The following is a 24953-nucleotide window of genomic DNA, read 5'->3' on the forward strand; positions in this document are numbered from 1 at the left end:
GTTGGCGGACATTCGCTAGCGCTCGGGAACCCGCTAGCGGCTTCAGCGGGGCATGGTAATCGGCAGATATCGAAGTCAACGGCCTGAATCGCCGAAGCGGTATTGTTATCGGCTTCAACGCCGTCCGGGACAATTGCTATCTCTTACGTATCAGTTTCCCCGCAAATTCACCTTCAAGGCCAAACCGTTCGCCGCGGGGGATATTTGCCTATCATCTTGCTGACATGTTTTGACGTACTTTCTTCCCTCTCTTATGGGCAACTGTTACGACTCTCCGAAGTTTGTCGATTTCCGACACTGCACGCTAAGAAGTCTTCTGCCTCAAACCTTCTGATCTCAAGCCCAACATGTCGCAACTCAACCTCGTCGAGGCTTCAATCGAAGACATACAAAATGCTCTCAACTCCGGTTCGATAACCAGCGTTGAGCTGGTGGCCCGCTACTTACGCCGCATAAGCACATACGATTGCCATAACACAGCACTGAACTCCATTCCGGTCCTGAATAGCAAGCTATTTGAAGAAGCAGCCCAGTCCGATGACAGGCGCGCATCAGGTGCTCCAGTTCGACCGCTTGAGGGCATACCTTACACCGTTAAGGACAGCTACAAAGTTAAAGGGCTTGTGGCTGCAGCTGGATCACCCGCATTCAAGGACCTCATCGCAAACGAGGATGCATTTCTCGTTGAGAAGATCCGGGAAGCAGGTGGCATTTTAATGGGCAGGACTAATATGCCTGCAGTTGCCTGCGGTGGTATGCAGAGAGGCATTTGGGGACGGGCGGAGAACCCGTACAACCCAGATTATCTCGCAGCTGGGTTCGCCTCGGGTTCCTCAAACGGGTCTGCGGTCTCTACCGCGGCGTCGTTTGCATCTTTTGGGCTCGGCGGCGAGACGGTGTCATCTGGAAGATCACCCGCCAGCAACAATGCGCTCATTGCATACACACCATCCCGGCATTTTCTCTCCCCGCGGGGCAGCTGGCCGCTATACCCTACATGCGACGTCCCTGTTCCTCATACGAGAACAGTGAAGGACATGTTTGCCCTTCTGGATGTTATTGCCGTGGAGGATCCAGTCAAAAATGGGGACTTCTGGCGAGAACAGCCATTTATCAAGCTTCCGCAAGCATGGCACGAGAAGCCGAGGTCCTTCGGAGAGCTAGCTGGATGCAAGTCCCTTGCAGGCTTGCGAATTGCTGTTCCCGAAATGTACCTTGGCGGTCCTGCTCCATCTGGAGCGAAACCAGTGACGACGAGCCCGGCGGTTATCGATCTTTGGAAGAAAGCCAGAAAGGACCTCGAGGCGCTTGGTGCGGAAGTCCTTTTGGTTGACGACTTTCCTGCAGTTACAGCCTACGAAAATGATGACTTGCTGCCCGAGGGCTGCCCAAGAAGACCAAAGGACTGGGTTTCCATGGAAAGGAGTGCTCTCATCGCTCATGCCTGGAATGACTTTCTCAAAAGCTTCAAGGACCCGAAGATACCGGATCTGGCTGCCGTCGACCCATTCAATATCTATCCTGGCTCTTTGCGTACAGAGCCTGAGCTGAGACATTTTGACAAGCCAAACGCAATTCTCTACCACAAGCTCGTTGATTACATCGGCAAGGGCAGGCTCACGGACATCAAAGGGCTTGATATAGCTGTTAAGGCTTTAGAAGGGATGCGCAAAGTCCTTCTTGAAGACTGGCTCACAAGCCTCGGCTGTGACTTTGTTGTCTTCCCAGCGGCTGGAGACGTTGGCCCCGCCAATGCTGACTCTAGCTTCGAGGGCGCGGACCTAGCATGGCAAAATGGCGTTCATTACAGCAATGGCAACAGAGTCATTCGCCATTTGGGCATCCCGACGGTATCTGTGCCGATGGGTATCCTGGCGGATAAGGGCGTCCCGATGAACTTGACTTTTGCTGGAAGAGCATATGATGATGTCAAGTTGCTGAAGTGGGCGCATGCGTTTGAGGCGAAGACGCATCACCGGATCCCGCCGCCTCATACACCTGTCCTTGACTCGGATGTGGTGCAGCTTGGTCACTTGCTAGATGCGAAGGCGCCTCGCCCCCGGTTAGTCGTTGAGAAATTTGAGGTTATTCGAGGCGGCAGCGGCTCATTCGACGTGACTATTGATGGCTTCGTGAACACCATCCCGTCTGGTCAGGAGAATCCGGTGCTGGAGGTCACGGTCGATGGAGCAAGAGTCCCCGTGGAAAGGATCCATACAAGTATAGAGTCAGAGAGCTTGGATGGACAAAAGAAGATGCATTTCAAAGTCAGGGTAGAAACTCTCAAACCTGTTTCCAGAGAGGGCCTCGAGAAAACTTGGGCCCCAGTTGCTCGGGACAAGACTATGGCTGTGGTACTAGCTAGATTTTGTCGTGGTAGAAGGCCGACTGGATGGTTTGGACTGATATAAAGATACTTTCATATGTGGACACAACTTGCATCGGTAATTCATGGTTGGCATGTTGACCACACTGAATCAACGTTTAACGCAATAAAACACTCGGTCGCGGGATTTATATACAGCTTGCCCTGGTCCCTGTTTAGAGGTTGAAGAAATTTGAAATGCCATCATTACTCAGAGGCTCTACTTGGCATCTTTTTGCGCCTTATGGGCTTTAGTATCAAGGTCTTTCTCCTCATTCTTCGCCTTCTCGGCTGTACCTTCGACGGCCCCTCTTCCCTTGTTTCACCTGCCAGCCTCACTTTCCACCTATTTTTTCGACCTGGTTAGACACTCCCTCGTTCTAGGTTTGTCAGCGTTAGGTCTTGCTCATTCTCTCTGCTTGGATTCCGCTTCATAAGCCTCTTCCATGGCTTTCAATGCCGGGACTCCCCACTTCTTCATCCAGTCACCGCACATCAATTGAGAAGCAGTGATCCTGTCCTCAGGCTCCAGGCAGAAAACGCACTTCAGTAGTTCATAGATGTCTTGAAGCTCTTCATCCGATATATCTCCGCGTCGATTTTTCTTCAACCAGACAAGAACGCGTTCCTTCAACGGCGGGCCAAAGTCATCGGAATCGTGGTCTTGGAGGAGCATGTGGCAAATTTGCTCGCGCATGTAGTTGAAGTTGGGGCCGAGGGATTCAACCACAGTTCGGGAGCTGAAGACGTTATAGATGATGCAGCCAAGAGACCACACGTCTGAAGGGAATCCAAGGGGCAGATTCTTCTCTTTGGCATTTCTCGACTCGGGGGCTCGATAGACTGCCGGTGTAGCCAGCTCGTATCTCGTGGTCATGCCAGGACTCCATGACTCTCCAAAGTCACCGATAGCAATTTTGGCTCTGTCTATAGCAATAGTGTCGCATCCGCTGTTCGTAATAATCCTGCGAACGATGTAAGGGGGGCCTTCCGGAGCTGGCGGATTCCCCTCTAGAACAGCAGTCTGGTACTTGCGAAGAGGGACCTTCTCGGGCATTCCATAGGCAGCATAGATGTCAGAGACCTTGCGGTCAGCCATCTCATCATCTCTAAACTTCAGAAAAACGTTGCCCGGGTGTAAGTCTGAGACCTGTGTCAGCGCGAGATTGCGGTCATCAATTCCCCAAACGTACCTCCATGAACGATGCCGAAACCATGCAGCGACGCTAGTCCTTGAATGACTTGTGCCACGATGGCCCGCGCTGCCTCAAGTGGAAATAATCGACTGCGTTGGCACTCAGCTTGGCTTTGAGCGACTGTTGTGCGGACTGGGGTGCTAACGAAGCACAAGTGAGAGCCATTTGGACCATCATGGCGGAAGGAGTCGCTCTGAATGTGAATAGGCTTGCCAAACACCGAAGGGCCAAAATTGCACCCGTCGCTGGTCCATCCGGCTACATCAGCCTTCAATATCTTGATGGCAACGTTGCGACCCAACTTCTCATCGTGGGCAAGCCAGACGGTCGAGAATCCGCCATGCCCAAGCTTGTGGAAAACGATATACCTGCCGTCTTCCAGTCGATCTCCAAGTTGAACAGGATGAAATCCGCCCTGTGCGTAATCGCTCAAATACTCTTCAGGCGCATCGAATAGAATGCCTTCCGCCTGCTCTAACTCATCTGTGGTCCATATGGGATTGGCGGCGACAAGCTCAATAGCAGCGGTTTCAGAATTGGATTCGGCGACGGGAATCATTCCAGTGACCTTGTCGGGAGTGCTCATGATCGTCGCACTGGTTGAGGCAATCGCAAAGACGATATTGGATTGAACGAGATCGTCTTCGAGGAGAGACGCGGCCTGTGAATCTCGAAAGGAGGTGCAGTTGTGAGAGGACATAAGTTTCGAATGTGGTTGGACGAAATCTCAGAAGAAGATAATAGTTGGAAGGAAGGGCAAGGGTGAACACCTTCCTTACGTGAGGCCATTCAGTGATTGTTTGTTTCCGGCTATTTTGTGGGGCAAAGAGCCTGGGTGAATATACGCAGACTGCCCGTGTTTTCTCTTTCAATGTATTGATTGCCATTCAATCGATTTGAAGTTTGTTCTATTTCTGTCTCACAGTGAGAAAGAAGTCTTGGGAAACAACATACCAGGGGGACGCAAAGGGAAGATTCGTTACTGCATGCAAATCTTTGGCACCGGACGACACGCTGCATATTCATACCCTTTGGAAGCCTAAACGACATTCAATTTGATGTATCTCAAACCTCTCCTGTGTATCTTCTGGTCCATTTTGGACCACACTGCTTCCCTTCATCTCGACGGATTCGGAAATGGATGACAATGATCCAGCCCGACGACACTGCCTCCATACTATTGACCATACAAGCAAAGCAAGGAGATATGCCGTCTTCCCCGAAAGTTCGGTCACAAAGACGTGTCCATCTTTGAAAGGAAGGTAGAAAATAATTTTGAGATAGATAACTTAAATATGAGAAGTGCGAGGTCTCGAGTCTCGACGGAAACACTGAAGAGCAGCAATCGATGCGTGATATTTTATTCAATTTCTTGACGAATCGAATCCCAGCTTCGCCAATTTGGCCATCTCTACAGAGAATAGAAAGATTGAGATCATCTGGAAAGGTTATCGGCCAACTTTGAAGCGCCATGTTGAGAGACTTCTCGGGGCACACTGGAAGACTGCCCTCGACTCCGAAAACGGAGTACCACCAGAAACAATTGTGATCAGGTAACCAGTTATCATACGCGTACCTTCGCTTTGATCTCCTGAAATGCTGATAGATACGTCGCGCAGATCTGGCAATCACATCACTTCTACGTTGGTTTTGGAGAGAGGCCAAGGGCAAATTAGCTCACATCCACCCGGGCACGAGAAGGCCCCTCATGTGACAACCTCATACAAGCGAAAGAAGAACGATCACACACATTGCACGTCCCATGGCTATACGGCCAGCTTGGATGACTTCACTATTCTTTTCGTCACGCGGACAGACAATCTTTCTTCCAAGCCAAATAATAGCGAACGCTTCACATGGCCGACAATGCCCTTAGATCCAACTAAGTATGAGATGGATATCTACAGTGAAGCATACCTCAATGGGCTTATTAATGTTCATCCAGGAATTTCGGCTGCAGAATGGCCCAGTCTCTGATAGCTTTGACGTGGCCTTTCCCTGCGCCTTCGATGCGGTTGAATCTTGGTTCTCATGGCGTTTTGACTGTCTGTACTTGCATTTCAACCCACTATATCAAGTCCGATTGTCATTTATATTCTTATACAAGCTTATTGTGAGTCTCTCTCCTGCGGTTGGTTTCGTTGGATTTGCCAGTGAAACTTCGTGCTTTCCAAACGTTCCTCGTGAGCACTTCTGCCAGCCCATAGAACAGCCCACCATTCCTGTACCAAGGGAAACCTGCATATGAGGCGACATTTAGTTGTGAGGTGACGGGCTGGCTCGTATCAGGCTACGCAATTATTCATGTTAATATGCCCACTGTTGCTTGGAAGTTCCCAATGGTAAGCAGGAGATAGACTAGCGATTTTTGAAGTGCGATGTCTACCGTGGCCCTGAGTGTGCATAATGCGCTATCACTAACAATACAGGGTTCGGCTTGACTTCTATCCTAATTTCAATCTTCACAGATACATGTACCAGTCTCGCCATTGACGTAAGCTTGGTGACTCTGTGTCGAGCTGCTTATCATTGTTCCCTCCTTTTTCTTCGCTTTCCGCTCTCTCTTCATGGACTCCATGGCTGGCAGTCCCCACTTCTTCATCCAGGGTGAGGACAGCAGATCAGAAGCAGTCGTTCTTTCGTTAGGAAGCCAGTGAAACATGGGTTCTAGAAGAGCCAACATGTCTTCGAGCTCCTCGTCCGTCATATCAGAACCGCGATCTTCCTTAAGCCAAACCATGACCCGACGCCTCAATGATGCTTTGGTTTCGTCGATGGGTCCGTATTCGTTCAAATCATCGTGAGCTTCATTATCGTTGCCGGCATTGTGGTTAAACCCGTCCTTCATCTCCGACAGATCCCACCACTGTTGTGGTGGCTTTCCAATCATTCTAACCGCTCTCACAAAGTTCTCCTCAGGGTCATGATGCGCCGTATCTAAGATGGGCCTCACCCCAAAGAGGCGGCAGATTAGACAACCGAGAGACCAGATATCGGAAGGTCGATCCATGTTGAGGTTGAGTCTCTTCCCAAACAAGGATTCGGGTGCTCGAGAGGGAGGCCATGTTGTAAGTTCGTGCTTCGTCTCCTACGATAGTCTCCATGACTCACCGAAGTCACCAATTATTACCTCGGCATCCGAAAGCTCAAGGGCATCGAATCCGTCAGTGGCATACAAACTCGCGACGATGTATAGCGGCGCGTTATCGGGGATCGGAGGCTTTTCGAGAGTGGCTGCTTGGTACAAGTGCAGTGGAATCTTTGTAGGCCGATAGTATGATTTGTATATTTCTTCAATGGTTTGCGATTTGAATGTCCGATCTGGATGTGCCAGTATGATATTGCCAGGATGCAAATCTAGTATTAGAGTTAGCGACTTTCAGACGAATTCGTTGACAGTACCCACCTCCATGAACAATGCCGATGGCATGCAAAGCAGCCAAGCCAGTGATCAACTGGCCTGTAATGGCTCGGGCTACCTCCACGGGCAAAGATCGCCTCTTTTGCATGCAGAAAAGACCTTGAGCAACTGTAAACCAGGCTGGTTTGCTGACGACACAACTATGAATGCCGTTGGGTCCCTGATGAACAAAGTGATTGAGAAGGATTTGCAGGTACTCGCGGCTGACACTAGGGACTTCGTTACTTGCAATGAATTTGAGAACATCGACTTCGTTTGACGACTTGGTTAAATGAGCTCCGGTGATCTTCATCGCGACATTGCAATTCACCTCCTCGTCACGCGCAAGCCACACAGTTACAAAGCTTCCGCGGCCAAGCTTGTGGAAAATCGTGTATCTTCCATTGGCGAGTTGATCCCCAATTCGGACTGGATGCAGCCCCCCTTCTGGAAAGGAATTTGCGTAGAACTCTTCTGGCTCGTCATCATTCCAGGCCAGGATATCCAGCTCGTCTAAATAATCCTGTGTCCATGTCTCCCCAAAGGTGAAATCGATATTTGATTCCGACGATGCCGATTGGACTTCAGCTTTCTTTTCGACAAGGCAAGAACTGCCGCTGGACACGTCCATTGCCTCGGTAGTGGGGCATGGGGAGTTCGGGGCCATCTTTCTGGAACGAAAGAAATAGGACATCAACCAAATGCCGAGAATAGAGTTAGAATACTTTGAAGACATTTAAGGAAAAAACGACGTAGGGGTGAAGTTGGGAAGCCAAGGTGGGTGAGGTGAAGTTTGTGGGAAACCAAATCCTTCTCCGCTTGCAGCCGCTGTTTGAACATCAGCTGGAAGAAATCAAAAAGACGGAAAACACCATCCAAGCGACTGTTCGAAGGAGGCCTTTCATGCAAAGCTCTTTGAAAATCATGCGCTGGATTCAACAAACCGCAGTCCTAAAAGCTTTTATGAGTTTGTTACCCTCAGTTCGGTGCGGGAAACGGGAGCCTTCCAATGAAACATGGATCCATAATGTAACGATTATGCTGATATAACATTAGAGATTGTGGGAGTAGAATACATGGAAGCAAACTTTATTTCAATCAATGCTAACCATGACGCAACACACACAAGTCATATGATAACCAAACCTATGCCCCAGGAAAATGGAATACCCCTCGTGCCTTTTCCCACCAACAAACTACCATCTCAGGCATAGAGAAACCAAGTAAATCGGTTAGATAGCTTGTAGTTGTGAAGTTTTCGTGCCCCACAGATGGTTGTCTCATCCGATTGACAGAATCTATCTCCGCGATGATGTTGTGCTTCTCTCCGCGAGCCTCATACATCGCGTCCAGAGCAGGAAGTCCCCACCTCTTCATCCAGGGTACGCAAAGCAGCTCGTCTGCGGTAGGTCGATCTTCAGGTTCCCAGCGGAGAATCTGCTTGACGAGTTCGTGCAGGTCCTCTATCTCTTCCGTCGTCATGCTGCCCCTCTGGTAGCGTTCAACCCACACCCGCAATCTTTCTTCGAGCAAAACATGCGTGATTTGCGGGCTGTGCCCATTCTCATCCCATTCCTCCCCTCTACTGAAGAAGTCCTCCTTGCCTTCCCACAAATCCCACCATCTCTGCGGCGGTTTTCCGAGTGCATTAATCATATCTTCGAGCATGTCATCTGGGTCTGGTGACGCTTCGAAGAGACTACCGCCGAACAACTCGAAGATCCCTACGCCTAGAGACCAGACATCCGACGGAAAACCCAGTGGAACGTTTTCATTCTCGGCGAAATTTGCTTCCGGGGCGCAATACTTGTCTGGGATGTTGAGCTGATATCGTGAGCGAAGCGCTGGCCTCCACGCCTCGCCTAAGTCAGTCAGAGTAACTTTGGCGTTGCAAAGCTCCAATTCTGTGCTTCGGTCACCAAACCAAACTTCCGGCACGATATACGGCGGAACACCTCGAGGAACTGGTTTCCCGCCATGGCGCTCCGTCATTGCTTTGAATGGCTCTCCATATTTGCGGTAGAGCTCATCAGTTGTCATACCAGACAGGTCAGGTGGTGCAAGAAGAACGTTATTGGGAGTAAAATCTGTTTCAGGGTCAGCCTGCCATGATGTAAGCCTTGTGATTTCTACCTACCTCCGTGTATCACGCCATTCGCATGAAGAAAGGACAAGACAATGATCATTTGAGCAGCCATTGCCCGTGCCACTTGAACTTTGAATGTCCCACTACCTTGGGACTCATGCCTGCTTTGGCCAACGCTGATCCGATGGGGCAGACTCACGAAGCAGAGATGAGTGCCGTTGGGTCCATCGTGACTGAACGAGTCCAGACAAGACATAAGCATCGATTTTCCGGGGTGGCCCGTGGGAATTTGATGAAGCTCACGAAGAAGCTCGATTTCGACGCCGTAGTTCTGTAACTTAGACTGTGATTGCTGCTCGGGGACCATAATCTTTAGTGCGACGAATTGGTCTTGAATGTTATCGCGAGCTAGCCAGACTGTGCTGTAACCACCGTGCCCAAGTTTGTGGACGATGGTGTATCTTCCATTGGAATATGTGTCACCAATTTCGACGGGATGGTAGCTGCCAGGAAAGTAGTGCTGCGGTCGCTCTTCGTCCTCCGCCTCCCAGTAAAATTTGTAGTCATCAACCTCAATCATGTATGTGGCTGTGTCTTCGGTGTGTGGGATTGCGTCCATGGTGGGTGTGAGAGAGAATGATTGGCTTGTAAAGTGATAGTTCCCGATCAGTCAAGAAAATTGATTTGCCGGAAAAACAGCCACGTTGTTCATGCGGGAGATCTCCGGGCTTATGTATTTGTCGGGCAACCTTCGCTGGACGTGACCGGACATGCCTGGTCTAATAAAGAGCTGAATTCCTTTCACCTTAGTTTGGACCTTAGGGATACGCGGATCCAACGATGTTTTCCTTCCTTTGACTATGACATAATGATATGAATGGAAGAAGCTCCTTGCTTCAAGTCTTTTCCTTTCATTGAAATATTGCTGCATTCAGACGACATGGCCAACATAAAAAAGACAAAATGGAGCTTTCAGAGTCCAAAGGGCCATTTCTGAACTTCTGTCCGTCTATTTGTTTCAAAACCGAGTCCATTTGTTTTGCAGTCGGGGCCAATGAAACGCCTCAAAGGGAAGTTTTGCGGGAACAATGCCTCTGTTCTCTCAGTGTCGCGTTCCCAAGTTACCTATTCTGAAAATAATGTTCAGTAACATGACTTGCTATCGGCGCCTTCGCATAAAATGACTCCCTAGATGCGCAAATTCAGGCGTTGATCTGAAGGATGTAACGAAATAGAAAGCAAAACGCCAGCCCAGCAATACCCCAATCACATCATCATTAGCACAATGTCCTCGCCCTCTTCATCAGACTCCGATTCCGCGGGTGTCGTTGAGGTAATATGGAAGTGTGACAAGCCAGTACGCCCAGATATGGCAGAACTAGCACTCAAAGCGCATTGGCTTAATGCTTTGCATGGCCATGATGGAAAAGCAGACGAGGTCAAGACAGTTGTAATCCGGTGAGTATCCCTGGCACTCACTAGTGTGGAACAGTTTTACTGACTGCGGCGGCACCAGGTCCGGATTGCATAACACCAAAATGACGAGAACAGGACCAGTACCTGACGACTGGCATGTCACAACCTCATGGCCAGACACTGATCGCACGTTCTCCACAGCACATGGATACACAAAAGGTAAGGACAACTATGAGGTTGTAAGTTCAACAGTAACCCCCAACACACCTTTTGATAAGAAAAGAGGGGATAAGAAGCTGTGGCCGTCAAGTTCCACATGCCTGACAGAGTCCTTGAGTGTGGACTACCTGAACAGCGTTCTGGTAAAGGATTTCTCACACCTGAAACTAGACCAGCGGGCATCGCGAAGAACAAAACGATCCAAGGCTCCCAGAAATTGGAGGTAAGTCGATAAGCATCCGTCAATGCTGACATTATCACAGCCTGTGGCGGAAGTAAATATATTGTGTTTGTTTGAAGACAGGAGGCTATTGTTGAATGATGCGGTAGGCTGTGGCAATTCGACAAGTCGAACAGTTTAAGCGCGTGCTGAGACATGCATTGGAAATAATCATTAGATTCAAGTAAAATTTGCACAGTTGTCAGGCAAGTCATGGTTTACCAACAGACAGAGTGGTACGATAGAAATGGGATAAGGCATCTGCAGAGTAGCGGAGATTCAATTTTCGCAACTTCACTTGCGTTCCCGCGCAATGGTCATATTCAATACTCCGTATGTGGGTAATTGATAACGTTCCCCTCCATTCGGTCTCATTATTGAGAGCGCAAGAAATTGTACTGAGACCAAAACAAATCATATGGCGGGCGCCAGCCCCTGCCTTCCATACTCTCATAGTTCAGCTCGGTATACAAATATAGGCATTCCTGAACCTGCGTAGAATGGGCGCATTGAGCTTCTCGTGGAAGCTCACACTATGTAATTTGAAAATGTTTGATTTCATCTACTCTCAGAGACAGCGAGTACGCTTTCGTGAAGGAACTCAGAAGTGCCTGCTTTTGAGTTTTCTTCTGGGAGCAAGTATCTTTCCATGGACTTGGGCGATCAAGGCACAAATTTATCAAACCAAAGTCCTCGCTCCACAGGTTAGATTTTGCGACGGCTGTTTGAGAGGACTTCTTAAGCTCGTTATGACCATACAAATCATACCTTTTTTGTTTCACTTTCACACTAACGCCGACCATTCAATAAATGCTTTCCACCAAACACACACATCGCGATCCAATTGGACTTCAACTTCGCTTCACTTACTAATGAGAGAGTCCAAATACGATTCGTGTAACAATTGTCGTGTGTAAATGGGATCCAAGGCCATACTCGGGATCCCTTTTGGCTGGCCGTGATTGGAGCTGGCATTGGACATGTTACTGTTGTTCGATGAACATTGTAGTTTCCTTTTCCTGCTGTATATCCATGAGCCGTGGTAAACTCATTTCCGTTTCTGAATGAAGTGGTTATATGCCACTCGTCCTTGATATATCCGGGCTTTCGGACGGGACATCTGCTTGTTTGAAAAGTCATTCTCGTTGAATTGTGAAGATCGGACCTAAGGTATAGTCAGTCTTTTGCCAAGTTGATAGACCCAGTGTGCAATTCAGGCTCACCTAATCAGCATCGAGTTACATCCAGTACTCTGGTTGCCAGTGACTGTTTTCCAATGGGCACCTAACAGTGCAGTGGCGTGAGTATCATCTGATGGAATTCGGATCTTCCAAATGACCTCCACCATTCCAAGTTTCGGGTTCTCAGTTGTCATGGTTTTGTTGGCGTGTTCGGTTGACTGGCCTGCTGCCGGGAATTATTTGGTTTTTGCTGTTTGCTGTCTTTTGTTGTCTAGTGTCCGGTGGTTTTCGACCTACACTACTGCCCATTTAATAATACATGCTGCATGGTTATTGCTTTTTGTGGACCAGAAATTATCTCAAACAATGCGATTGTGTCGAGCAAGGCGAAGTCATCAAGTCACGACAACAAATGCGGTATGTCCTTGGGCTGAAGGTGGTTGAAAGAATCTTGCAGACCAAAAATAGCACACCATACAAAACAGGAACACATATCTGGAAATTGCGACGCTAATTTTACCTTCTTTATGTCTTGAATGGATAATGATGTCGTCTGACCAGCCTTCTGCAGTACCCACGTATTCTCCCGTAGTACATTCCCGGTATTCTTTCATTCAGGCATTGCATTTCTCCTCTTGGCCAGAGACGTTCCTTGTCGCTGCTTTGATTCGCGACCGGCGTCTTCTCATTGACAGTTTTCTTTGTTCCAACGCGCCTAACTCCCTTGCAGCTATTTTGTGTTTTTGAAAACCATTCGCTTACGGATTGCGATGGTTCTGGTTTTGAAACACACCTTTGGCACATAAATCCTAGCCATCCGATGCTCTGGAACCTTTAAGGGCCCTCTGACCTTCCACACCTTGCAGTGGTCTCTCTCTTGTTATCCATCTTGCGACGTTGTTCATTTCGCACCACGAAATTCCACGAGAATGGGCTCCGCACTTTCTGTCGCGGCCAAATATCCATCAAGTCAAACTTCCGGAGATACTCAGTTTACCACCTCGAACTATGTCTCTTCCGAAAGGAATTCAATGATGTCTTTGTTGGCAGCTCGTGAGCCATATTCTCAACAAGATCTTAACATGATGCAGTTCCTTCTCTTCGACGATGAAGAGCCTGACGAACGATACTGGTTTTATCAGAAGGGCTTTTTCCATCCAGTTCAACTGGGAGATCAGCTTTCTGATGGAAGATACACCATCATCAATAAATTGGGGAATGGATCATTTTCAACCGTGTGGCTTGCACACGACGAAGTTTCGGGTCGAAAGGTTGCTATCAAAATCACCTGCGCCCAGGATGAATGCGAACGCCGTGACCTTACTACCGACGAGCTTGGAATCCTTGTAAGACTGCGAGCTAATCCTGGAAATCACCCTGGCGCAGGGGTAATTCATCCTTGTCTGGACTCCTTCACGATTCAAGGTCCAAATGGAATTCATCGTTGTTTTGTCAGTGACCCGACCTGTATCGATCTGGGTCAAAGCAAGTTCAGAAGCGAGCCATATTGGCTATTTCGCCTCCAAGTCGCTCGAGCATTGGTCGCTCAGCTCATCCAGGGGGTTGCTTTTATGCATTCCAAAGGGATTGTCCACGGTGGTAGGTAACATCTAGTCTACCTACTTATTTCACCCCCGGAGAAACTATCTAACAAAGCATTTAGATTTACACACCGGCAATCTAATGCTGACTCTTCCCGATGCTGAGCTGGCGGAGTGTAGCGTTCGGGACATTTACGCCAAATTCGACCTGCCGAAGCAGTACCCAATGGAGATCTGCAAGAAGGCCAGTGACTTTGACGAACCAATCCCCGAGAATGCACCGCCTTACTTGGTTGGCAAGATGTACTTCAACGACAAGCACGCTCACAAATTGCGACTCTCGGATGCAAAGCTGAAAATTGGCGACTTTGGTGAATCATGGCGACCCGATCAACACGATAGACATGATCTCAACATTCCAGAGAAGTTTCGCGCTCCTGAAGCCATGGTTGCGGAGAAGTTGGATATGCCCATTGGGTTTCCTGCAGATGTGTGGGCTCTAGGCTGCATTGTGGTGGAGCTCTACGCGCGCATCGACCTTCTCGAGACGTATTTTCCTGGGTACGATGAGGCTTGGGGCGAGATGGTCCATCTTCTTGGCGAGCCCCCAAAAGGGTGGAGGGACATTTGGAAGGCGGCCGCCGACTCCGCTAACAACGATGACGGCTCAAGCCCCGAAAACCAGATACCTCCACACAGAGACCCTACCAGTCTTTCGGAGCGGATTTTGCAGCTCATAGACAAGGATAGAGCAGAGAAGCTGGGTGGGATATGGGAAGATGGGGATGGGAATGAAAGAGTTCCACCTGGAGAGTTGCAAGATCTGTTGTCTATGCTGGAGCAGATTTTCTGCTGGCTTCCAGAGGACAGACTCAAGGCAGAAGATCTCATGGACGGAGATTGGATGAAGAAGTGGGGCCTCCCAGCGATTGCGGCCATGGAGAAAGCATACGAAGAAAAGGTGGAAGCCATGAAGCAGACTTCCGCCAGTTCGGGCTCCGATTCAGAGAGTAGCACCATGCACCATGACAAGAGGGATCGCCCAACAAACGAGCCAAGGCATGGAGCCATTCGTGGACTTTTCAACAGCGCCACCTGGGGTCAGGAGACGGGAGTCTGGTTGTGGCTCAAGAGGGCTCTTGGAATTTGATTCGGTAGTGTTGAAGGACATGTGCAAAAGGGATGTCGTCGATAGTACCTTGATGTTATGCATTTTCGAACCGCGTCTCTGATCCAAGTCATCAGGTCTGGAAACATCTAATCACATTGTAACTGGTTTTGAGTCCCAGCCGATTTGCACTGTTGAACTAGGACTTCGAATTACCTTTGGATTACGTGTCGGTGGCTGCTGAACTCCCCGAGGACCTCTAATCTTGATTTATCGCCGTGTCTACTCTTGCATTTGCCGTTGTAAAACGACGAAGACGAAATGTTGGTTCGTTTCTTGTGGATGTCATCCTGACTCAGCAAGTCAGGTGATGAGAGCACATATTCGCAGGGACACACCGTCGAATAATCACTCATCTGCTGTACACGAAGAGCAGATCAACACAACAAAGCTGTGTTCGTCAGTTTCCACTTCCGCTCGTAGTGCAATGGAACATCCTACTTCATTTCTATGTTCGATCTGCAAGCAAGTCATTCAAGCTGAAGACGGCTTGCGATCAAAACACATTCTTTTTGATGACGTCGAAAAGCTATGGGTCATTACCCCCAAAGGCCAAAGCTTCGAGAGCTTCAGGAGGGCGGCTTCAAACAACTGCTTCATTTGCTCCACATTATGGAATCACGACCATCTCTTAGTTGCACCAGAAGTATGGGCCACCATCTGGAAGCCAATCAAATTCCAAATCCTCCGGCACAACAATAAGATGCGTGTTGACTTTGCTCAAACCGTGGATCAGACAGTTGTTGTGGCGTTTCGACACCCAAACTTCTGGTCTGGCACAGTCGACGTGAATATCATGATTCATTTGAATCGCCTTGCAGGTAGATTGCATACCGATTTCAAGCATGCAGTTGCTGAGACTTCCACATAGATAGCCCTTTACCAGAGTTTCCGACGATCTTGGCAGGCAGTACTGCCTCCCCTTTATCGCTCAACCAGGCTCTCGACTGGTTTAAGAGATGCAAAACAAACCATGGAAAATGTCGAAGCCCCCCAACTGCACTACCAGGATGGCTACCGACTCGCCTTGTCGACATTGGCATTCCAGGCGAACCTGACTGGAAGCTTCGAATAACGAAGGACTTGGACAAAACATCCCCGGTGGAATATATGACTCTGAGTTACCGCTGGGCACCCAACCCTGAGCATTTGCTGCTATCTGAAAATATTAACGACCTTCAAGTTGGCTGGCCGATGAAAACTTTACCGCAGACCTTTCAGGATTTCATACTTGTCGCCCGTCACTTTGGGGTCCGGTACATTTGGATCGACCGTCTGTGCATCATCCAAGACGACGATAAGGATTGGAAAGCGGAGGCACCGATGATGGCTAGTGTCTACAGCAACTCAATGTGCAATATTTGTGCATCTGCTTCAGATGGCCCAGAAGGAGGGCTTTTTCGACATCGTGCAGCCAAAGGCATCGCGCCGGGTATTGTGGACACAACTTTGACCATTGCGCCAACAACCACTCCAGTGCGTTGTTACATCTTCCGACGGAGATACTGGGATGATCACTTGCCAGAGTCTCCGTTGCATTGCCGCGGTTGGGTTTATCAAGAGCGATTTTTCGCATCGCGGATCGTCTACTTCGCGCCTCAACAAATCATGTGGGAGTGTCTCCAAGAGAGCGGATGTGAAGGGTTTCCGAGAGGAGATGCCAACCCATATCCAGCCGATCATATGAAGGGATTCAAGACTTTGGGAAGCCTGGCAGATCTCGTATCAGGCCCAACGGGGTTCATGACGACCGAACTGCTCAACGCCTGGGAGGTTTCTGTTGAGTCTTACTCGCGTTGTCAGCTTACAAGATCCGAAGATAAGCTTTACGCATTTTCGGGACTTTCAAAGCTCTTCCAGCAAGCCACCGGCGACAGGTTTCTGGCAGGCATGTGGCAATCCGTAATTGTGAACCAGCTGTGCTGGTACACGCACGGAAACTTACCAAGCCCGTCAGAATATCGAGCGCCTTCCTGGTCCTGGGCTTCCGTCGATGGCCCGGTCTTCTCGCGTTCCGGCGACAGCCTTCTAGACGGAGAAAGGATGGTTAAAGTGATTGACTTGGATGTCACCACGGAGGGCCCAGACTCAACAGTTGAAGTGAAGAGTGGATTCCTTCGCCTGAGAGGCACTATGTTCATCACGTATTGCTGGACAGACTACGGCGATCTTGGAGGGGGAGTGGCAGTGGGTGAGTATCTTGGGCGTCGCGGTGATAAAAGCAGAAACATGATGCTCTTTCCGGATTCCACTGATAGAGTACTCCAACAAGTAGGGAGGATGATACTGCTGCCAGTTATGAGATTTCCTACCGGAGTCGAAAACTCGGCGCCGGCTCATGTGCCGCGCCACCATGTCGGGTGCTTGGTATTGAGCTCCTGGAAGCACCCTACAATGGGAGATGTTTACCAGAGATCTGGTTATGTCTTTACCAAAGACGTCTTCTGGAATGCAGCACCGGCTGTTGCAGATGGGGTTTTATTTGATAGCATTGTAGAAAATGCCGAAGTAACCATCATATGAGCCCCCAATTCATTTTATGCCGCGGGCCAACATCCATGCAATTATTCGTGCCTCAACTGAGAAAGTTTCGCTTTGTTAATTCAGCTTTCAGCCTTTCATCAATTCCTTCGAGAATGGATGTATCGCTCGTCGTAATGACATCAGGTGATACCTTATGCATTGACGTCCTGTTTTCGAATATGTACGAAGTACACAGATTTCTTCTCGATAATAGAAACCGTAAACAAAACGCCTGCGAGTACAGCAACGGCCTTTGGTAGCATCGCGATTGGCTACCAAGGAAAGCCGTTGGTTCCAGCTGGCCAACAGTGCATTACGGTGGCTTTCAGCTTGACAGCTTTAGAAAATAGTGCAAGAAAGAAATCAATTGTTCCACGAAACAGAAATACGCGCAAGCTTTGAGAGGAGTCTTCAATTGACGCCCTGATTGGTCGCAATACGAGGGTCGAAACACGAGACTAAGGCCAGGCCGACTGAGCAGCTTCTTTGGATTTGTTTGTTCAAGAATCGCAACGCAGGACATTCAGAACCGAGGTCAGGTGCCATCCATTCACACAAGCTACAAAAGAGCATCGCCAGGCGTGGCTGGGCTTGGCGTTCGCGGGGTAGAAAGCGAGCTGTCAAGGCTTGACAGTCGAGCTGCCGCTCAAGCGAAGTGTGTGTCTGTGGCCTCCCTGAGTAAGAAAACCAGACGAACCATCAGTGGTTTGAGTCACTGTGGTCCCCTAATAGTCTAGGCCTAAAACGGATGGTATCCGGGCGTCCGGCGGCCGGATTCGAGCTTAAGTCCGGTCTGTCTCACACCTGCATCCTATCAATCCCACCGGACCAAACCCTAGGTGAGGATTTTTCTGCTCAGAAGACGAGGGCGGCGGCGGCGTCCGTCCGACGCAGCATGCCGTGACCCAAGAGCCAACCACGCAAAAAGGAATTTGTGGTAGGGATTACTCACAGAGTCACAGTTCCTGCATCGGCGGACGGAATGGAGTAGAGCCAAGTCCGACCCGGGTCCGGGGTGGAGTTGTGAATAGGGTAGAATGGAGCCCTTTTAAGATTTGCAGATCCAACACTGAGTCTGGAATGTTTCTTGCTGCCTGAACATCTTGTGCAAGTTATGCAGAGTTCCTATGTCTCTTGAAAAGCATGCAATGCACCGGATACGAGCACAAGTCATTGGCTGGATCCAATGCCCTGCATGACATTAATCAGCTACAAGCAATAGCCCGAGCTTAGTGCTGCATTATTAACTCCCGCCACGGTCAGAAAACGCGGGGTTCGGCTCGGGAGGCTTGGGGGGATGATCACTTCTCTTTAGGACACCCATCCATGTCCCTCCTTACCGCTGCCGGGCTAGACACCAAACACGCTCCACGTCCAACGTGGTGTTGGTTCGTACTTTTTGGAGTCGTGTGGAGACGAGAGGATCACCGGCCTTGTCCTCCAGGGAACCTTTTCACCCCGAGGTCGGCGGCGCGACTCACAGTCATTTGCGACGGCCAAAAAAGTAGGTGACGAAATAAAAGCTGGCTGCGACCCTGGCAGGATCGTCGTCAGTCTTGTTTGCGCCGCATCCTTTTGCTCCTTCACCCGTCTCTTGCCAGTCATCCGCCGCGTTCTGTGTGTCGCGCGCGCCTCCACTGGTTGCAGAGAGTTCAATTGAGCCCAGCTTCTTAGAGTCGACGGCCCTGAAGATGCAGTACGACAAGGAGAACAAGCCGGCCGAGTCGCCGTCGCGCTCCCTCGAGCATGCGACGGATCTTGACCGCCCCGGCTATGGCGACGAGCACGTCGAGTGTCCCCCTCACACGACTGAGAGCAAGCTCGTCAGCAAGATTGTGAGTTCCTCCTGTCGAAACATTACCATGTGAATACTGACCTGGTCAGGACATGAGGGTCATTCCCTTCCTCTGCGTCATGTACCTGCTAGCTTTCCTCGGTAAGAAGCTCACTTTCCCCACCCGCGCACCCGGCCACGATCGCAACTCCAATGCTAATCGCCATTTGCTTTCGCAGACCGAGTGAACATCGCCAATGCGAACGTCTTCGGCCTCAGCACGGAACTGAACCTGAATGGCACCCTCTACAACAATGCGCTTGTCGTCTTCTTCGTGCCCTACATACTCTTGGAGATTCCCTCCAACATCCTCCTGAAGAAGTTCAAGCCGCACGTTTGGTTGAGCATCAACATGTTTGGATTTGGTCTCGTCACCATGCTCCAGGGCTTCGTAACAAACTACGCTGGACTCTGCACCACCCGGTTCTTTTTGGGAGTCTTCGAGACGGGCATGTTTCCGGGCGCCTTCTACCTCATCGGCATGTGGTACCGGCGCCACGAGGCGCAGAGGAGATACTCGTTCTTCTTCAACAGCACCACTCTCGCAGGAGCCTTCGGCGGTCTCCTCGCTGCAGCGATCGGAAAGATGAGTGGCATCCGCGGCTACGCTGGATGGCGCTGGATCTTCATCCTCGAAGGCCTGTTGACCGTCATTGTCAGCTTCTTCTTCTACTTTTGGCTTCCCGACTTCCCCGAAGAGGTCAAGTGGCTCACCGACGACGAAAAGGCGTTTGTCTCGGCCCGCCTCCGCGCCGATCAGGGGCGTTCCGCCGTGGAGCGCAGCACAACCCTCAAGGATGTCGGCAACATCTTCAAAGATTATAAGGTCATTGTCGGAGGCTTCATGTACTTCGGCCTGATTGTGCCCGCTTATGGCTACGCCTACTTCGCGCCTGGCATTATTCAGACGTACGGCTACGACAGCATCCAGACCCAGCTGCACAGCGTCCCTCCATGGGCTGTGGCGTTTGTTTTCTCGATGATTATCGCCTTCATCTCTGACAAGACGCGCCACCGATTCCTCTTCGCCATCTTCGCTATCTGCGTCGCCATGGCTGGTTTTGCGATCTTGATCTCCGTGCATAACAACACCTCCGTACAATACGCGTCTCTATTCCTAGTGGCGATGGGTTCTTACACAGCCATGCCCATCATTGTGTGTTGGTTCAACATGAACTTGGGAGGCCATCACCGCCGCTCGATTGGCAGTGCTTGGCAAGTTGGCTTCGGTAACATTGGTGGAATCATTGCCGTCTTTGCCTTCCTGAAGAAGGACGCACCAAAGTACATCCCCGGATACAGCATCTGCATTGCCTTCGTCATTTTGAGTGGTCTTGCGTGTCTCATCTACGCGATCGCATGCTGGTCTGCAAACAAGAGCAGGGATCGGGCTGCCGGACAATCTACGTTGTCAGAGGAGGAGAAGACTGAGTTGGGAGATCTGTCTCCTGATTATAGATACCTGTTGTAGATGATATTCCGGGGTCTTGGGCGGTTGTTGGCTTGTGGCAGGACAAGCCATCTGTTTACACGAAAAGTAGAACCCAGCACTTACCCAGTGCTTCAATGAAGAATGCGTATTCAAGTTTGATGCATTACTAAGCGTTACTCTGCTAGTAAACTGGTGCGAACGCCATGTAATAAGTGCCCAAAGCTTAGGCGTATGAGACGCGGCCCTTGACCCATCTGTATCTCCGGACATGGCTCCATCTCTACGGCGTCCTCGGCCTTAAATGTGGGCACCTGTGTCCGCAGCCTCCGGACTTAACTAGCACATGAGGCCAACCCGGTCTGAAAACAAGGGGAAACAGTAGAACCGGGTCCAGAATTCGTCCAATGTCCGGAGGGCCAAGTAACGTCAACTGATTAAAGTTTGGATCCGCATTCGTTATTCGCCAGAATCTGGGCGACGTTCAAGCTTGATCTGGATAGTTCCTGCCGCGCGGAAGCTACCCCTGTGATTCACCGGAGTCACCCGCAAGCCAGAGCAGGCAGGACAAGAATCCAAGATGTTTAAATTAACTTGGCCTTAGTAACCCTTGCAATCACCAACATTCAGCGTGCCATGTTCACCAGCATAGCCTTCGACATAGTCACAATCTTCTGGAAATCAGGTGTCGCTAGAATACCGAAGCTACGGTAGCCTTCTTGGCATTCGAGACGGGATTAGAAATCCGTCTTCAACTTACTCCTGACCAAGGACTCAGGGGCTAGGTGCTCTACATCATGTATTTAAGCTCGTCAGAGCATCAGACATTGGACGAACCATTGCCTCGTCCCTTATGCCTCTTGTCCTCGAGACTGTCAAGATGTTTGTTTCTCAACTTAGACTAACTGTCTTGCTCTTTTCCGGATTTGCTTTTGGTCATCGACTGCACCACCGCCAAAATGACAGCGTCGAAGATCCTGCCGCACTTCTTGCTCGAGGGATTGAAGCCCTTGGTGGCCAGGATGTCATCGATTCCATAAGCAGCTTGTCGTACTATGGCGAAACGTAAGTTGAGTGCGTGCTTTCAGTGATGGCTGACCAGTCGTTAAACGAGCATAGAACTCTTCGAGCCAGGACCCTGATGCTGGGGATTTCTCTCACTGGAGTGGATAACGCAGCTATCACTGCTGGGCGACAAAACGTAACATTTGCCTTTAATGGGAACAACGTCAGGCAACGCATCGACAAGGTTGTCTCCCTTGGGCGTACGTATGAGCTCAGATCTGGTCAGCCGTTAATTCTTGCTAAGATCTTACAGCTGGATGGACATTTGGGAGAGCCAATCTCAGTCCTATGGACTTCTCATTGATCGTTAACGGCGGTGAGACTGGTTTTGCCGCTGTTGTTAGGGGAAGCTACGACCTTTACAATCCTACTGGAGATCCCCAGGGATACCTAGACGGTAAGCCCACTCAAGCTTTCCCCCATACCATTACCATAGGCACAACTAATAAGAATCTTTGCATCAGGTCTTCTTGCATCGTATTTGATCAGCGAGGCATATAAGTGGCAACCGTTACTTCTCTCGACGGTATGGCAGATTTGCGATACTTGCTGGCACTCACTAATGTTAGCAGATTCTGTCTAACAATAAGTTTACCTATCGCTCAGGGGCCTCGGAAGCCGGTGTTGAGCTCCACGGTGGTGAGTCCTGCTAATCATTTTTTTTTCTCATTGCTGCTCGGGCCTTCCAGCTGACAATACGTAGTCCATGACGATTCACTTAACTTAACGGTTCTTTTCAATCCCGATACCAATTTACCGTACATCATCCGCTCCTACGAAGATCACCCCTTTTTTGGTGCCTCGACACACGATCTCCTTGTTTACGACTACACGGAGGTTGATGGCGTTCAGGCCCCGCAGCGATTCAAGACGATCTACAACGGAAAGCATCTCATTGCGGATTATCGTGCTGATCAGATTCTGGTTAATCCTGCCATCTCTGAAGACTTATTCACGTTACCAGGGAATGCGACGATCCCTCAGGCTAGTGTGCCCGTGCGGGACGCACAATATGACTTTTCTGAGATTGGCGAGACATCCGCCAACTTCCTTTGGCGGGGAGCATACACAGGAACTCCTGAGATCATCGAGTCGGCAGCCTCCAGGCCTTTTGATGATCTGCCCGGCTTATGGGTGATCAGTCCCGAAGGGGCCTTGGCCATGCGACAAGCCGTAGTGGAGCTTGAAGACGGATCTGTCATCGTGCTGGATGCTCCTCCTCACCAAAGCAAGCTCGTCATCGAATGGGCTCAAGCTCGCCTCGGGAAGAACATCACTCACGTTTGGGTTCGTATTCCCAGACAAGCCAAGATCCTCTGCTCGATACTGACGTTCTCCAGCCCACCCATCATCATCATGATCACGCCTTTGGTGTTGTGGACTACGTCGCCAGTGGCGCAAAGCTCATCGTACCTGACCATGCAGCCAGCTACTACACCACTGTGCCCCAAGACCAGATCGTAACCTACAGGTATGCAACTTCCCTTTGAGCGAAGAAGACTGGGCTGAATCATGCAAAAGCCGAAGCGGCTCTCTCGTTCTGAAGGACAGCCGAATACGGTTGGCCCTCTTCGATATGGATGCGACTGTACATGCTGAAGATCACGGCTACGCTCTCGTCCTTCCGGCGTGTCCTACCAGCGACAGTAATACGGCTGTCTTTGACGCAGACCATGGATACTTGGCCTTCCTGGAGACTTTTGATCATGCAGCAGTACACGAGCTGTTGGCATCTCTGGCTAGCGATGGCGTCGCCACTAATGCTCAGTAAGTACCGCATCACAGTTTCAACCACGTACAGTCTCAAGAGAAAACTGACATTTGTAATGTAGTTTTCTCCCATCTCATGGTCCTGCCGGCAATATCACCGACATGATTCAGGTTGCAGGGTTTTTATATCCATCGCTGTCGCCGTCAGATTTTGTGCATAGTGAAGCAGCCTGCTAAGCGACCCACAATACCTGCCGTCTTCCGATATGGGAACAAACATGCAGCGCACTGTCAGTGCTCTGAGCGTGCGACACCATGGGAGCCCGCGAAGTGGATGAGTGGGCTTGAGATACATTGATACTGCAGCCGCCAGACTAATTTAGTGATACTCTTTACTTGTTGGTCATTGGTCGATTCTGTGAATAGTCTAGCATGCGGTTTGCAATGCACGCGCGCACATGCTTCCGTGAACACAAATGTGAAATTCGTACCGGTCGACTTTGTAAATTGCGTCTACTAGATTTACTTGACAGTCTCCAAAACAGAATTGAATGAAAATCACGAAAGCGATAAACTGAATTTCAGCGAAATAAGACTCACGTAGTATCTAGTTCGGGCTGGTACTAGGCGACTTGGGAAAGTCTCTACGCCGTCTGCTTAGTGTAGAGCTCGCTTACATCGTACTCAAACCAGAGCGCTGTTCGAGACGCAGGATTGAAGTTGAAGATACAGAAAACCCCTCAAGTTATGAGTCACCAACCAAACGAATGTCTGAAGAAATATTTCCGTGGGCCAGCAATAACTTTCATCCGTTCTCAGTACGTCATCTATTTATGCCCAATGCTGACTTGCGATCTTATCACGAGTTTACCCCACCATTCATTCACTCGCTACTACAACGCTTTGTCCTGATCAAGGCCAGCTCAGCCTTAAATCTCATCATGACTCAATCTCCCGACTACAAAATTCTTAAGCGATGCGTCGAACTTGCTAAGGAAGCACTGGATGCCGGGGACGATCCATTCGGCTCCGTCCTCGTAGGTGCTGACGGGACTATCATCCGCGAAGACCGCAACCGCACACAGACCGGCGAGAACGGTGACGGCAAGCCGGATGCAACCCTGCATCCCGAGTTCACCCTGGCGCGATGGGCGCAACTCAACCTCAGCGCTGAGGAGAGAACCAAGGCGTCTGTCTACACATCTGGGGAGCACTGCCCCATGTGTGCTGCGGCACATGCCTGGGTGGGCTTAGGGCCGATTGTCTATGTGTCGTCAACAGAACAATATGCATCATGGCTGGAAGAATTTGGGCTTGCAGCTGGCAAGAAGGTGGCGGCACTCCCTATCAGCCAGGTCGCTCCCAACACCCCGGTTCAAGGGCCGATCCCAGGGCTTGCGGAAGAAGTGAGGGCCCTCCACCAAAAGAAGCATGCCAAGTAAAAGTCCTGAGACTGAAGCATGTCACTTATGTCGATTGGGTGTTTTTGTGAAGGCGATGTTGGTTAGGAAGCTGTGTCAATGTCAAGAGCTGAAGCGGAGGATGTGAAAAAGGCAATGGAGTGGGAGACTACGCCTTGCTATCAGCATAGTCCTGGATT

The 24953-nt window shown here is 49.9% G+C and overlaps 7 protein-coding genes across 7 annotated transcripts; 5 read left to right on the top strand and 2 right to left on the bottom strand.

Annotated features, from left to right (window-relative positions):
- Positions 1 to 347: 347 nt before the first annotated feature.
- Positions 348 to 2411, top strand: gatA-1 (Glutamyl-tRNA(Gln) amidotransferase subunit A; the record flags this gene model as incomplete). Its single annotated transcript, XM_037325653.1, has 1 exon — positions 348 to 2411. One exon carries the CDS (start codon positions 348 to 350, stop codon positions 2409 to 2411), a length of 2064 nt encoding a protein of 687 aa, XP_037175631.1.
- A 3605-nt stretch (positions 2412 to 6016) lies between these two features.
- On the bottom strand, positions 6017 to 7274 carry CLK4 (Dual specificity protein kinase CLK4; the record flags this gene model as incomplete). The annotated part of the gene is made up of 3 exons (XM_037325654.1): positions 6017 to 6609; positions 6673 to 6918; positions 6968 to 7274. The coding sequence occupies 3 exons, from the start codon at positions 7272 to 7274 to the stop codon at positions 6017 to 6019; spliced, it is 1146 nt and encodes a 381-aa protein (XP_037175632.1).
- Positions 7275 to 8157: 883 nt separating this feature from the next.
- Positions 8158 to 9666, bottom strand: SRPK-0 (Serine/threonine-protein kinase SRPK; the record flags this gene model as incomplete). Its single annotated transcript, XM_037325655.1, has 3 exons — positions 8158 to 8164; positions 8304 to 9048; positions 9099 to 9666. The coding sequence occupies 3 exons, from the start codon at positions 9664 to 9666 to the stop codon at positions 8158 to 8160; spliced, it is 1320 nt and encodes a 439-aa protein (XP_037176042.1).
- A 666-nt stretch (positions 9667 to 10332) lies between these two features.
- Dyrk2 (Dual specificity tyrosine-phosphorylation-regulated kinase 2) lies at positions 10333 to 14774 on the top strand (the record flags this gene model as incomplete). Its single annotated transcript, XM_037325656.1, has 4 exons — positions 10333 to 10505; positions 10564 to 10702; positions 10854 to 10905; positions 13747 to 14774. 4 exons carry the CDS (start codon positions 10333 to 10335, stop codon positions 14772 to 14774), a joined length of 1392 nt encoding a protein of 463 aa, XP_037176043.1.
- A 4232-nt stretch (positions 14775 to 19006) lies between these two features.
- On the top strand, positions 19007 to 20620 carry prlL-2 (MFS transporter prlL; the record flags this gene model as incomplete). Its single annotated transcript, XM_037325657.1, has 3 exons — positions 19007 to 19150; positions 19200 to 19251; positions 19329 to 20620. 3 exons carry the CDS (start codon positions 19007 to 19009, stop codon positions 20618 to 20620), a joined length of 1488 nt encoding a protein of 495 aa, XP_037174992.1.
- Positions 20621 to 21458: 838 nt separating this feature from the next.
- CGCA056_v010411 (uncharacterized protein) lies at positions 21459 to 23590 on the top strand (the record flags this gene model as incomplete). Its single annotated transcript, XM_037325658.1, has 9 exons — positions 21459 to 21643; positions 21698 to 21843; positions 21897 to 22040; positions 22108 to 22169; positions 22216 to 22282; positions 22347 to 22930; positions 22984 to 23114; positions 23165 to 23410; positions 23476 to 23590. 9 exons carry the CDS (start codon positions 21459 to 21461, stop codon positions 23588 to 23590), a joined length of 1680 nt encoding a protein of 559 aa, XP_037174991.1.
- Positions 23591 to 24294: 704 nt separating this feature from the next.
- guaD-0 (Guanine deaminase) lies at positions 24295 to 24795 on the top strand (the record flags this gene model as incomplete). The annotated part of the gene is made up of 1 exon (XM_037325659.1): positions 24295 to 24795. One exon carries the CDS (start codon positions 24295 to 24297, stop codon positions 24793 to 24795), a length of 501 nt encoding a protein of 166 aa, XP_037174994.1.
- Positions 24796 to 24953: the final 158 nt, after the last annotated feature.

The sequence above is a fragment of the Colletotrichum aenigma genome, assembly GCF_013390185.1.
Source record: "Colletotrichum aenigma strain Cg56 chromosome Unknown KSG_Cg56_contig07, whole genome shotgun sequence".
Classification (NCBI taxonomy): domain Eukaryota; kingdom Fungi; phylum Ascomycota; class Sordariomycetes; order Glomerellales; family Glomerellaceae; genus Colletotrichum; species Colletotrichum aenigma.